General features: G+C 46.0%; 1 protein-coding gene across 2 annotated transcripts in view; it reads left to right on the forward strand.

Moving 5' to 3' along the window:
• Positions 1 to 14,711, forward strand: part of NBAS (NBAS subunit of NRZ tethering complex) — a 341,603-nt gene extending 326,892 nt beyond the window's left edge. For both annotated transcript variants that reach the window (XM_044390391.3, XM_026519115.4), the window contains 2 exons: positions 1,356 to 1,484; positions 14,293 to 14,711. In XM_044390391.3, coding sequence (XP_044246326.3) covers positions 1,356 to 1,484; positions 14,293 to 14,568 — 405 coding nt within the window. In that variant the 3' untranslated portion in view covers positions 14,569 to 14,711. The remainder of the gene's footprint in view (positions 1 to 1,355; positions 1,485 to 14,292) is intronic.
• Positions 14,712 to 15,103: the final 392 nt, after the last annotated feature.

The raw sequence follows: 15,103 nt of genomic DNA on the forward strand, positions 1-15,103 counted from the left end.
CCCCCAAATATTCTCTGCAGGTTTTGGCATCCCAGATTACAAATCTGCATTTCTCTTTGGCCCAGATGCTCGGTTAGACTGCTCTGTATGACTGTGTGCTTTAGGGCACACAGAGCACTTTTCTGAGTTAGAATCCATGATGTTTGAAGTACACACTTTACAAACCTGTTACATTGCCGGTATTGATCATTTTCACACAGTGCGTGTAGAAGGACCTTCCAATCTGCAACTGAAGGCTTTGCTGATTTCCAGCAGAGACACAGTAAGGGGAAAGGTAAAAACACTACTGTGAGCGGAATACCAAAGAGGCCTTTATCCTGGGCTTTAAATAGGAGCTTCTTGTTTTATCTACGCTTGATAATAATGGAAAGAAATTATGAAAATGTCATAAATTTGAGTTTTTCTTCTCTGTCATGCTACGGTTGGAGTAGTACAGGAGAAAGATCAGTGCCATGGTGGCGGGGGTGGGTAGTGATTTCTCAGTTCTTTCAAAAACAACCCGTGCCTTGTATAATGTCTGGTCCTTGGTCCAGATGTTCTGTTCTTTATGTTATAGCTAGTTAGGGCACCGGGGGAGCATAGAGCTTGGCAGGGAGGAAGAGCTTGCAAATTTATTGTCTATTCTCTTATACTTTCATTGTGAAGGATTATCATTTGTTATCTTATATAAAAGTCTGCTCTCTGATGACAGGTTCAGCTAGGATAATAAAGCGCTGAGAATAAAATTCAAATGCATATGTGGAGATCCAAATACATTTTCATTTTTCTGGACCACAGATAGTTTTCATGAAACATTCAGTTCACCTTGACATTAGAATTATAAACAGGCTTTTAAATATTTAAGTTGCTGATTTTTCTTGTTGCAGAGGACTAGATATTATTGATAATATTAAGAATTGGTGATAATTTTTATCGTTTGTTAAGTGTCTAGTAGATGCTGAGCATTGTGTGTTATTATTCATTAACACTTATTCACACACACACACACACACACACACACAACTGCAAAGTAGGTATAATTACCTCCGTTTTGCTGGTGAGGAAGCTAGGGCTCCTGAGAGATTAGGAGAACAGAACACAGTCCTGTATCCAGGGGGCTACTAGGCAGCCATTACATGCAATAGCTGATGAATATCAGGTGAATATCTGCTAGCTCGGAAAGATGTTTACTCTCTATCGTGAAATGAAGGAAGCAGGTACCAAACACTAAATCAGTGTGGCCCGGGTGTGCTTCACACACGCACAGACACACAACACTCATACAAAAAGGTGTGGAGAGAGACCCCACCAGAATAGCGCCTGGGATACCGAGTGCCTCCTGCCTCCTCGCTCACAGTTTGTACTTGTGGTTTCAGGGTGTGAAGGAGCTGTGCTCGCTGCTGCTCAGCCAGTCCCTGCTGCTCCCAGCCCTGAAACTTCTCCTCGAGAGCCAGGAGGAGAGCCTTCGCGCTGTGGCGCTGGAGCACATCACCGCTATCGTCGAGGTATTCCTGGGGGATTGACTCTTGTTTGTGTTGCCGAGAAATGAATGCCTGTTGTCATTCTCATAAGTAATAGCCATGATTTATTTCAGACCATTTGATCTGCAATATTCTCTGACCCCAATAGTTCTTTCTGTTTTGTCTGAGAAGTAAATATTTGTTTATTTTATAAACATGGACTGAACTCCTCCCATGAACCAGACTCCGTGTGTATGTGCTGAGAATACAAATCTGAATAATGAAGCAGTTTCTCTAGAGAAGCCAGGGTATTCGTCCCTATAAGGAAATGTCAAAGCAGCCCAGGACTAGTGGACTTGTCCTTGCCACTTGAAATTTGGATCCAAGGAATTTGTCGCTTCGGGCAGGCTTCTGTGCCTGGATGTAGGTGTCGGGTTACCCGCTAATTAAAGGTGAGACCGGGGCTGCAGGTAATGTTTCCTGGCACCGTCTGAAATCTCAAGCTCTTTTCCTCTGGCAAACTAACGTGCCATCGAAGCGGTGTCTTGGCTTGAGGAATGACATACTCAAGTCAAGGCCTGAGATTTCTCCCTCAAGGCTGCTTGTCTTGTTATCATGATTAAGGAAGAACTTTCACTTCCCTTTTAAAATTTTACACTTTGGGAATAGATAGCTCAGGGTTGTGTTTTAATGAATTTGTGTTGTATGATCTTTACCGAAACCCTTCTATAGGGAGATCATTCTTTCATTTGAAGTTTTGTGAGTGTGTACACACACCGCACACACACACACTACACACATACACACACACACACACAATTTCAGGTGTGTCGGTATACTCACGCATGTGAGTTTTTCACAAAAATGTAAGGGGATGTTTTCCAGGGACCTGAATGGGGAGGAGAATTCTAGAGCAGAAGGTACTTGCCAAACAAGACGGTGAAGAGATTTAATGACAATGGATACAGAAAGTTAGGTATATGGTTACAGAACGTAGACCATAATTGCATTTGGAAATAGTCATAATGAACAAAATGAGAAAAGTCTAATGTATTTATTTATTGAGATATATTTCTGAATTCTGTAAAGACTTTGTGACTACCCTTCATTATCACTGAAGATCGATCATAGCAGGGCCTCTCTGGAGACTAGACAGAAGTAGGGAGTTGGAGGGGACCTGTGTGCTGGTAGCCCCCCATCCATCTGTGCTAAAATAAACATTGCGTAACGTTGGGAATTTACAAGAAGCTAAGAATTACAGAGGATTTTTTTCCCCTTAGCCTATTTTTTTTTAATTATAAATCCAAGAAATCAGGAAGAAGGGGAAAACGGAAGAAAATCAGACTGCATATTTTCAGAGCTTTTTTCCTCACCACCATTGTACACTGTGTTAGTGTCTCTGCTTAGGTATTTCCGCTAAATTTGCCATGGGCCTCTTCGAGAATAAAAGTGATGTATTATACATCGCCTCTCCATATTCATCCTGCATAGAGCTCTCCATGTGGCCCTAAATTCCATAGGCAAGTGTATTAGTTGTTATTTTAAAGATTCTTCATCTCCAATGCATCTGTCAGACCTGCAGCTAGAACTGGGGCTCCCTAACTGCTAACTAGCTTTGCTACCCACCACCCGCCACAGACCCCCCCCACGCCCTCTACGCGACCCCCCCATACACACACACACACACACACACATACACACACGCGCGCGCGCGCGCACACAGGCTATCAGAATAAGAAACCAAGTAGGAACCTTAACAGCGCCCAAGTCATTTTTAAACGGTGTTGATTCACCTCTGAACCACTTTGGTCTGATGTGCAGCGTTGTGCCAAAACTCCGTGGTTTTGAAATCGCCCTGCAGACTGTGAGTGCTTTCCTGGGGTTGTGATGATAACACCCAAAACCTCTGTGGCCTTCAGATGCAAAAATCAAAGCCAGAGGTGTCATTTGCTGAGATGAGTCACTTACCTGCCACTGAGACCCTCACCTGTGGGAATTGGGTAGTGAGACTTAACTGTAACTTCTCCGCCCTGGGATTGACTATTCCCATTAGGCTAACCCATCTGTGACCTTAAAATGTGTTCACAAAAATGCTGAGTATCTTCCGACCTGGTGCAGCCTCCAAATAGCTACAGTTTGGCAGAGTTTTCCAGTCCTTAAATATTTTTAACTTTATTTTGAGATAATTTTAACTTCGCCTTCAATTGTAGGAAATAATGCAGCGAGATCTCTTATACCCTTTATCCAGTTTCCCCGAGCGGTAACATCTTGCATGGCTCCAGGGTGACGTTCTAACAGGACAGTAACATGGATGCAGTCTGTGGGCCTTACTCAGATTTCAGTCGTTTTACGCGCCCTCATTCGGATGGGAGTCTGTGTGCAGTACTGTCACATGGAGATTTGTGTCACCCCCACTCGATCCCAGATCCAGAACAGTTCCATCCCGGGGATCCCTCGTGCGACCTTTATAGCCACAGCCACCCTCTCCCTCCCCGCCTTAGCAGTCTGTGGCAACTATTGATCTGTTCTCCGTCTCTGTCGCTTTGTCCTCTCAAGAATGCTAGATAAATGACATAAGGAATCACGTAGTTCATCCTTCCCCCCCGAGCACCTTTAAAGGGTCGTGTGACACCTCTCTGAGGGAGGAGCTGCAGTGGCCTTTTTGTAGGACTCCTGACCAGCCGTTTTAATTTTATTTTATTACAAATTATTTTTTTCTGACTAGCTGTTTTTAAATCCTATGTGGTATTGCAGTGGAAAATATGTACATTTGCTTTTTTTTTTTTTTTTTTTTGGTTTTATTTTGCTCGTCACTCTGTCCCTTAGTAGAGGGCCTGAGTTCATCAGTAACTTCAGTTTCCCCCTTACAGTTAGGGACGGGGGTTCCTGTGGACATAAAAAGAGAAAAACTTCCAGCACAGGGACTCCTCTGATAGGCAGCTGGTCCTGCACAGCGTGTGGCTCGAGGCGGAAAAACGCCCCCCCTTGCTCGCCGATCGCATGTGTTACTTCACTGTTCGTTGTCAGACGCTGACGGCTTTGTAAGTGTTGACAGCCGCTCGGATGTTGTGCACAAGTGCCGATGCCCGAGATCGTACCGGCCTCTCCCCCAGCAGCGGTACTCCTTGCCTTCTCTAAGCCCTGCTGACATTGCAGACCTCGAGTGTTGAGCATGGGACCTCTTACAAATGGCCAGCAGCCTCTTTCCTGAAGAAATAGAAAGTCTTTCTTAGAGATTATGTCGTTGATGAATCATTAAAACCCTGCGTGGTGCAGATCTTCTTCAGCTAACGACGGGGTTAACATCCCAATAAATCCATCGTAAGTTGAGAATATCGTAAGTCAGAAATGCATTTAATACACCTCACCTAGTCAGCATCGGAGCTTAGCCTCACCTGCCCCACACGGATCACTTCCATTAACCTACAGCAAAATCATCTAACGCAGACGCCTGTTTTATAATCAAGTATTGAATATCTCACGCAGTTTGTTGGATACTTCTCACTGAAGGAGAGACACAGAATGGCCGTATGGGTGCGAAAGGGGGGGTCAGTGTATGGGGGGTTCACCCTCATGGTTGCGTGGCTGGCGGGGAGCTGTGGCTGCTGCCGCTGCCCAGCATCGTAAGAGGGGATCATACTGCGTGTGGCTAGTCCAGGAAAAGATCCAAAATCGAAATTCAAAGTGACGTTCCTACTGAACGTGTGTCGCTTGTGTGCCTTTGTAAAGTCGAAAAATCTCAAGTCGAAGTTAAGTCGGGCTTTCTGTCCATCAGCCTCAGTGAGGTTTGTGCTCACCTCCAAAACCTTACTCTCCAAGAAAGCTATTCCTGCTGCTGTGTTCAGATCTCCTCTCTGGAGTATTTCCTACAGGGTAAAACTCGTCACTCACCAGAGTAAGCAGACGTCGCTCCGTCATGGTTCCGTGTACTGAGAAGTAGTTCCAGGATTTGTGCTGCGTCTGCCTTGACGGCTTGCTTCCTTCTCTTTAGTACTGCTCAGTGCCTCGGCCTGCAGCCTGCCTCTCAGGGTCTGTCCTGGACCACCATGCCTGGTGGGAGAACAATTCAGGGTCACAGAGGAAGGGTATAAGACCTTATCAGTCTACGTAAGCATTTCTCTCTGAAGCTCATAATAACTACCATCTTTCTGGGTCCAGCTCTTGGCCAGGCATGGTGGTAGGCACGTCCCCACTTTCTCTTCTTAACAATATTGTGAGAAGATCGCCTTCTAGTTTCACAGATGAAAACACGGAGACCCCGGGCTCATCCAGCTGGTAGCAGCTGGCGTTGAAACTGAAACCCTGGCCCCAACATTCAGAGCCTGCACTCAACCGTGCCGTTCCTTTTAGCGTAACAGGGTTCTCTCTGGAAAGGGTTCTCTCAGCAGAGAAATGAAATTGCTGCAAGCATCTGAGTCATATTAGCTCTGAAAGAGACTCGGGCAGAGCTAGTCTAACAACTTGCCCACCACAGGGCTTCCTTTCTCAGACCCGCTCAGACACCGAGGTCCTGGGCAAGCACTGCGGGGGGTCTGGAGCTCACCACCTCCCAGGGTGCTCCCTGCTGGTTTTTGATAAAGCTCGTGGTAAGAGAGCACCTCCAGACAAAGCTCACCTTCGTCTCGAACATGTTGTTCTTAGCCCCGCCCGATGGACTTGCGGGATTAGTTGCCTGCGTGGAGAGTCGCCCACGCTTTAGTATTGGTGATTCTCGTTCTCTTTCGTCTCGCCTTGAAGGCCCAGGAACCTACCAACATAACTTACAGGGCACCTGTGTCTGGGTTGGAGGGAGAGGCTTCAAGATTCTCAGAAACGCATCTTTACATTAATGTCGTTATAGAGAACCGAGAAACCTCCCTTTCTTTGTCCTGTCTGTAACTCTATCCAGGTTTCCAACTAGTACCTCCTTAGTGAGAGTCTCTTCCACTCTGGAGGGCTCCCTCCATACTGCCTTCTCACACAGTTCTTAGCTGGATACCTCTGGTGACAGGCAGCTCACTCCCTGTAGGTTAATCTCTTCGATTTCTAGGCTGCACTTACAGTGGACAGCCTGGTAGTGGGTGCAGGAGTGAGGAGTGGGCAGGATGCTTGTGAAGATGAAGTAAAATAAATTCGTATGTTCCAAGGAATTATGGGGAGATTCACATGTGAAACAACAGCACAAGAAATGAAAGTAGGAAGGGAGGTGGGTACAGAGTGTGGAACCAACCAGACTCAGGGCCCTCAATGCAGCATTTGCTGTGGTCATAGAGGTGATCAAGCTTGGTGTTTCGACGATTCTCTTCCGTTGTTAGAGCACAAGTTAGATGATTTGTCCTCGTTTTGGTTTCAGAAGAGGTATGCTGTTAAATTCCGTGCCGGGAGAGGGACTGGTGCTTCCACCGAGAAGTGGAGTCTGGATATCATTCAAATAAACAGAATACAGAAGAAAGCCTGTGGGCGATTTTCTTATCCAAGTATACAATTGTGCTGCCCTTTTATTTTTCTGCCCTTGTAGTTGGTGTTTAATAACTTTTATTAGTAGCAGTATGTGTAAAAATGAGACAAATATCCTGTCCTCAAGTAAACAGTGAAATAATATTAAATAATCTTCTTTAAAGTAATTGGAATGAGGCCCTGCATACATTATGCGACTGGAATTTCAGCTTACCTCATTACTATAATTACTCTTCGTTTGGTATAGATCCATAAAATCAAAGATTTTAATTCAGAGAAGGTTCATTACCTGTTGTGGAAACCGGAATTAAGCAGATAACATTTTAATGACTTGGAAGACAGTAGCACTTTGTGCTTTAATAGATTTTTTTCCGAAGATCTGCAAAGTTTCATTTATTCTCAAAAATTAATTACTGACAGAAGAAATAATCAGTGACCGAGATAGCAAGCGTTACCCATTTTATGATATGGGCACACCCTCCCCTTCTAGAACGTGCTTCATGCCTAATTTTTTGGGCTGTAATAACTTCGGCCATCTACTGAACTTGAACTCTGCACCAGGCATTGTGCTGGGCACTTAAAAGCATAGGTTATCGCAGCCCCTAGAGACGGTCTGTTTTTCAGATGTAGAATCTGGGGCCCAGAGAGATTGTCCTTAACAAGGTCACACAGCTGTTCAGCAAAGAAACCAGGATAAGAAATTGGTCTCTAGCCCAAAGTCTGTCTTCTCTTCCCAAGACCAGACTGCCTTTCACTCGAATTCAAAGTTATTCAATCAGAGGAATTAAATCAACTAATCCTCCTGGACTTGTTTCATATTTATTTCAAACATCCAGCTGAGTCCAGAAATGATAGAACATATTTTTTCCTCAAGCTCTGAAAGCACCAGTCAAGCAAATGTCAGTGATGTGTGTTTTTCCATAGACTATATACTGAAGTAATTCTTGATCAATTAAAAAGTTACATATTTTTGAAAGTCAGAAAAAAATGTGTGTATATATATATATACACATAAGATATATATATCAGATCCTTTGAAGAATTATAACTTCTAAGCTTTAAAGCCATAGGAAAAAAAATCATAAAGGAATAATTCTTTTCCTGATAATGTAAAAATTTAAAACTTCTGTAAAACAACAAATAAAACAGAATTTCAAACAGTTAGAATGTTCATTATAACTAAAATCAGGGCTAATATTTAAGTTGTACAAAGAACTCTTTCACACGTAAAGAACGATGTAACAACTCTAGTAAAGGAGCAAAGGATTTGATGCTTCCCACAAGAAAAAATAAAAATGATAGGAAATAGCATGGCAAAAAATGGTCCTTGCAAATAAACATTCAGATTATAGCATCCTAGAAGTATCATTATGTATCTCCTAAATTAGCAAAATAATTTTGTTTTCAAAATAATAACCACCAAAGCTGAGACGTTTACAGTGAAACTGACACACTCTTCCACGGGTGCTCCTCCCGTAAACTGGACGGTTGACTTTACTATGGCTGCGCTCGCATTCACGTCCAGGCCCCAAAAGGCTTCAGGTCCTCTTTCTCATGTATTAGTGTGCGTGGGCTGTGGTAACAAAGCACCAGGGACTGGGCAACTCAAATCACAGAAATTTACTGTCCCCGGGTTATGGAGGCCGAAGTCCAAGATGTCAGCAGGATTGATTTCTCCTGAGGCCTCTCTCCTTGGCTTGCAGACGGCCACCTTTGCCCAGCGTCCTCACAGGGTTGCCCTTTGGTCTACGTGTGTGTTCTCTCCTCTTTATAAGGACACCAGTCAGATTGGATTAAGATCCACCCACCTGACTCGTTAAACCTAATTGCCTCTATAATGGCTCTTTATCCAAGTGTAGTCACATTCTCAGGCCTTGGGGGTGAGGACCCCACATGGGAACGGGGGTGGGGGGGCACAGTTTGTCCCGGAACACCCCGGTAATGCCTCTCTAGTAATTCATCCCTCGGGAGTGAGTCCAAGAAAGCACATTCATAAAAAAATTCATTGGTAGTACTTCAATAATATCAAACATTGAAAACCAGCTGAAATATTCCTAACAAGAGAAGTTAAATAACTGTTATCCCCACTCAGTAGACTATTTTGTACCATTACAATTTTTAAGAATGAAAACTGTAAAAACATTAAAATTTTAACATATCATGAGTAAAGTAGACTGCAAATACCGTATGATTGTGAAAAAATCTGTGCACATGGAGAATTACTGGAGAAGAAAGGAGGAAAAAGTAATTTTCTGGTGGTCCACATATCGATGATTTGTTTTTTCAAACTATTTTTACTTTTTTTATTTTTAAATTTCAAAAAGGAAAATAAAGTAGGTTAAGAGTAATGGGTGGTAAGACAGTACCAGACTTGTAGTGCCTTAAATTAGAATTTTGGTCAAAAACAAGAATGAAGAAAAGTTGAGGCTTAACCAATTACTTTGGCGACTCAGCAGTGAGGCAGTCGGACCCGGGAAGGCTTGGGCGCTAGGCGCTCTGCTCTGCGGAGGAGGACCACCCAAGCCGGCCTTGGCGCCCCTGAGGCAGGAGGCCTGGTGTGGGGAGAGAAGCAGTTTTGGCGCTCAGTGACCTCGGGCAATCCATCTCTTCTCTGACCCTCAGGCTCCTCTTCTTTAAAATGCAGTTTTTGGAACAAGTCCCCACAAAGCCCTACTTTCTTTCTGTATTCTTTCATTTTCTACTGTGTCCCAAATATGCCCAAAATAATGGTGCAGTATTTTCCTTGTGCGTGACAATTATAAAGTATACTCTGGCCTTTCTGTACCTTTTGCAAAGAGCTGGAACCTGGTGCAAGGTCAGAGAAAGGAAATAAGCTCAGCCACTTCCATTTTCTCAGCACCTGATCACAGGATGCTAAACCAAAATTCCGCGCCCCCCCCCCCAACCTTGGCCCGGCCACTGCCCAGCTCAGTGGAGGTCAGCGATCTCGGACTCTGCCTTTCCTGAGGGATCCTATGGCGGGGCCAAAGGGGAAGTTCTGTATCTGATTTCCACGACTTCTGCCTTAGGCTTTCTTAGCCACGGGAGTACATAGAGAGCTTTTAGAGGGCGGACGCCTCCCCTGTCCCTGCCCGCCTGCCGTGGACTCCCACCCCGCCAGCGCAGGCAGCTCTCTGGGAGGCTGGGCGCATCCAGAGGAAACCGACTTTACGGATGCCCTGCACCGGAGCAAAGCAAACAGAAGACGGGAGTGAGAGGAGCAGCAGCCGCAGGCATTGACAGAACCCCTGTCTGTTCCTCGAGCTGGAAAAATCCATCACTCCCTTTCTCGGAGACTTTCAGGCCCCCGAAGGGAGGGCTCGTGAGTAAACAGAATAATAAAGGTGTCCTAGCCTTGAAGACTTATTCAGGGCCGCAAAGAAGGTATTGCCCTGCAGTGTTTGGATGCTGAGCCGTTTATGTGTACATTTTATCAAACATTTGCCTGGAGCATCCTGGCACACATTGTGTTCCCTCCTAGAGGGCTAGGTGGAAGGATTCTTTCTTTTTAAGGGCGAACTGAACAATCACACGCACAGTAACTCAGGCGCCCTGTCTGTGCGTGTGCGCATGCGTGCGGGGAGGCAGCTGCGTACCGGGGAGGGGTGAGAGCGGTAGGGTTATTCATTCACCCACGGATTCATCCCACGCGTCTTGCCGAGCCCCTAGCATGTGGCTAACACTATTCTGGCCCTTGGGGATGCAGGGGTAAACAAAGAAAAGATCTGGGCCCTAGAGGAGGCCATATTCTGGAAGCGAACAAACTGGACAAGTAAACTAGGCCAGGCTGAGGGCTGCTAGTCCCCCTCGCCAGTTAGCAGCCACGTGGCATTCGGCACGTGACTTTGACCTCACTGGATGGGTTTCTTCATTCCTCAAATGAGATAATAGCGGTCTTAAAGGGGTGCTTTAGGGTTGAGACAAAGTCCTAGGTGGCACATGGGCAGCCGACCCCGTAAGTGTAGACATGGTGATGGTGGGGGCAGCACCTGCATGGGGTCAAGGTTCTCGTCCCCTCACTATGAAGCGGGAGGAGGAGGAGGGAAGCCGGAAGGCAAGAAGATGCACCGAACCCCTCAGCAGCCCCCGGTGGGAGTGTTGAAAGCACCCATGCCCCTTGCTGCAGAAAAGCTGGTCCTTCCTACCACTTTCCCCTCCTACCATCTAGCCTCTAAAAACGAAAAAGAACAAAAGCTCCTAAATTGAGTTCAACTCAAGTGTCTTCCTGAGCCAAAGGTGGGGGAGCTGCATGTGCGCGGGCTGACAGAGGGAGAGGCCCAGGGTTGACAGAGTCCCTGCAATTCTAGAATCCTGCTCTATTCAGATTCTCTGCAGAGAGAGCGTTCTTATCATATGCTTGCACGGTTTATAAAAATGTGACAACGTTCAGTAATGTAGGATCGTTCAGCCATGTAGCAAATGTTGATTAAACTGGATGCTGGACTAGAAGGAGGCTCAAACCTCTGTACCCTCAAGAAGCCCCCAGTCTGGTGGGGGAGACAGGCCTACAGGTGACGACCACGTGAGGAGCGTATATAAACGGCCACGGAGGGTGGAGGAAGGAGGAATCAGCTTAGCCGAGGGATTTAGGGAAAATGTCATCCCAAAGATGGCCTTGAGTCGACGTTTATGTTGGTTTTAAAGGATCGCTAGGTTGCAGGAAGGATAGATGCTCTCTGACAATGGACAGTAATTCCTGTTTCCAGAACTGCTTTTGTTTTAATTCTTGAAGTTAGTGGATACAGTTGACCTCATCTTCAGTAGCCTTTCCTTCTTGTCACAGAACATGCGGGAAGACCACACTGTGTTCAGTTGTATAACGTAGTTGGTCTACACATGAGTTAATTGGCTTTGAATGGCACATTATTTCTGAGGTTCCTACAACCAAAACTACTAAAAATGCACAGTGACATTAAGAAGAACCATCATGAAGCTGTTTTGTGACACCCCGATGTAAATGAGGGGCTCACAGGTTTTTTGTTTTGTTTTGTTTTTTTAATGATTTTTTATTATATTATGTTGGTCACCATACAGTACATCCCTGGTTTCTGATGTAAAGCTCGATGATTCATTAGTTGCGTATAACACCGAGTGCACCATGCAATACGTGCCCTCCTTACTACCCATCACCGGTCTATCCCATTCCCCCACCCCCTCCCCTCTGAGGCCCTCAGTTTGTTTCTCATAGTCCATAGTCTCTCATGTTTCATTCCCGCTTCTGATTACCCCCCCTTTCTTTATCCCTTTCTTCCCCTACCAATCATCCTAGTTCTTATGTTCCATAGATGAGAGAAATCATATGATAATTGTCTTTCTCTGCTTGACTTATTTCACTTAGCATTATCTTCTCCAGTGCCGTCCATGTTGCAGCAAATATTGAGAATTCGTTCTTTCTGATAGCTGAGTAATATTCCATTGTATATATGGACCACAACTTCTTAATCCAGTCATCTGTTGAAGGGCATCTCGGCTCCTTCCACGATTTAGCTATTGTGGACAATGCTGCTATGAACATTGGGGTGCATCTGGCCCTTCTCTTCACTACGTCTGTATCTTTGGGGTAAACACCCAGTAGTGCAATGGCTGGGTCATAGGGTAGCTCAATTTTTAACTTTTTAAGGGACCTCCACACTGTTTTCCAGAGTGGCTGTGCCAACTTGCATTCCCACCAACAATGTAGGAGGGATCCTCTTTCTCCACATCCTCTCCAACAATTGTTGTTTCTTGCCTTGTCTATTTTTGCCATTCTAACTGGCGTAAGGTGGTATCTCAGTGTGGTTTTGATTTGAATTTCCCTGATGGCTAATGATTTTGAACTTTTTTTCATTTGTCTGTTAGCCATTATGTCTTCATTGGAAAAGTGTCTGTTCATATCTTCTGCCCATTTTATGATTTGTTTATTTGTTTCTCGCATATTGAGTTTGAGAAGTTCTTTGTAGATCTTGGATACCAGTCTTTCATCTGTAGTGTCATTTGCAAATATATTCTCCCATTCCGTGGGCTGCCTCTTAGTTTTTTTGACTGTTTCCTTGGCTGTGCAGAAGCTTTTTATCTTGATGAAGTCCCGTAAGTTCATTTTATCTTTTGTTTCTCTTGCCTTTGGAGATGTGTCATGAAAAAGGTTGCTGCGGCCGATGTCGTAGAGGTTGCTGCCTATGTTCTCCTCTAGAATTTTGATGGATTCCTGTCTCACATCGAGGTCTTTCATCCATTTGGAGTTTATCTTTGTGTATGGTGTGAGGGAGTGGTCAAGTTTCATTCTTTTGCATGTAGCTGTCCAATTTTCCCAGCACCATTTATTGAAGAGACTGTCTTTTTTCCACCGGATGTTTTTTCCTGCTTTGTCAAAGATAAGTTGGAGGGGCTCAGAGTTTTGAGTGTGATTAACATTGACTTGATTCCTTACAAAAAAATATAGACAATAATATTAAATAGAAAAGCATAAGCTAAGTGTCAGAGCCATGGAAAACCATGCAGAGACTAAGCAGATAAGATGAGAGAAGAAACACAAAGGATATCCAAGCTGAAAGAGCCGGTAAAACGGGCCCCATTACATTGGTCTCCAAAACTACATAAAAATGTCTTAAAGGGGAGCCTGGGGGCTCAATCGGTTGAGCTTCCAACTCTTGATTTCAGCTCAAGTCATGATCTCGGGGTCCTGAGATCGAACCCCACATCGGGCTCTGTGCTCAGCGTGGAATCTGCTTGAAGATTCTCTCTCCCTTGACCCCCCCCCCCATGGGTTTCCACGCTCAAGCTCTCTCTTTTCCTCTAAAATAAATCTTTTCTAAAAAAACTTAAAAAGGTACGTTTGGTACTGAGCTTTCTAGAGGCTGAAGCAAGAATAGCCTACAGCCCTCCTGTCCGTGACCCTATTTCCGTCAGTGGGGTTGATGGATATGGGTCTACGTACAAGAGAGGTTTGGGGTTCCAGGACATGGACCATGGTGAAACAATGAGCTGGTAAATGCCACTGTTGAAAGCCCAGGCTTTGAAGTCGAGACTGACCTAGATACAGCTCCTGTCCCCACTCCCTGACCTGCCACGATGTGAGGCAAAGCCCTTACCCCTCTTTTCCCTCCCCTGTGACTGTTCAGATCGAATCGGGACGAGTCGGGGAGGTAAGATGTGCACACGGTTGGCAGTTTCTGGCGCTCCATATTTGGTAGCTGTTGCCGTGACTCGGGTTTCTTGCTACGTGGCCGTGTCTGACGCTGCAGGGGAGCCGTGTGCGAGCCCGTGTGTGTGATGGCAGAGACCGTCTCCGGCGTGAGCACCGTTACTCCAGGCAAGGGGGTTCAGGACGTCGAAGGCGGAAAGGCAGTGTGTAGCAGCCAGCGGAGGGCGTGCGTGGTGAGTCCGCTGGCGAGAACTGGGCAAGGCCACGCTCACGTTTTGCCTGTCTCCTTTCTTCAAGGTGAATGACTCAAACTGTGACCAAGAGCTTCTGTCCCTGCTCCTGGACGCCAGGCTGCTGGTGAAGTGCATCTCCACTCCCTTCTACCCACATATCATTGAGCACCTCTTGGCCAGCCCGCAGCGCGGGCCCTGGGATGCGGAGGGGCTGGCCAGACACCTGCGCGAGGCCGGCCACGAGGCCGAGGCGGGGTCGCTCCTCCTGGCCGTGAGAGGCACGCACCGGGCCTTGCGAACCTTCAGCGCGGCGCTCAGCGCGGGGCAGCACTGGGTGTGAGCCCGGCCCGGCGTGGCCACGGTTCCTCAGCCACCCGGTGGGAAGGAGCCCCGGACTGAGTCCTGTTCCACAAGCGTCACGTGTACCTGTCGACTGTTCCCAGTGGTTCCAACAAACTGCAAATAAAGCTGTACATAAGCGACGAGCGCCATTTACACTTTTTCCTTCTTGCGGGGACTGGTTAGCGTACTTTCTCACTAAGAGAGACTTGACTCTTCGTCTTTATTTGAACTGCCTTTTCTGGATAGAACACAGTGAATGAAGACATCTTGGATGGGTGGGGGGTAAGCTGCGTTTGAAAGGGGGCGTGTGTGTGGAACGGTTCGTGGTGGGAGCGGATGTCCTAGGACGGAGGGAGGCTGTCTCGAGTCGGCGGTGCGGTTTTGCTCGAAGTACTCACTGCTCTGAACCTTCGTCAGTCCGTGTAAAGTGCAGGTTGTATTTACGTCACAAGTTGTTGAGTTACGTGAGGTTGTGTGTGTGAGGCTCTGTGAGATACGTAGTGGGGGCCCAAGACATGTTACTTCCTCCCCGC

The sequence above is a fragment of the Ursus arctos genome, unplaced genomic scaffold, assembly GCF_023065955.2.
Source record: "Ursus arctos isolate Adak ecotype North America unplaced genomic scaffold, UrsArc2.0 scaffold_8, whole genome shotgun sequence".
In the NCBI taxonomy this organism is placed as follows: Eukaryota; Metazoa; Chordata; class Mammalia; order Carnivora; family Ursidae; genus Ursus; species Ursus arctos.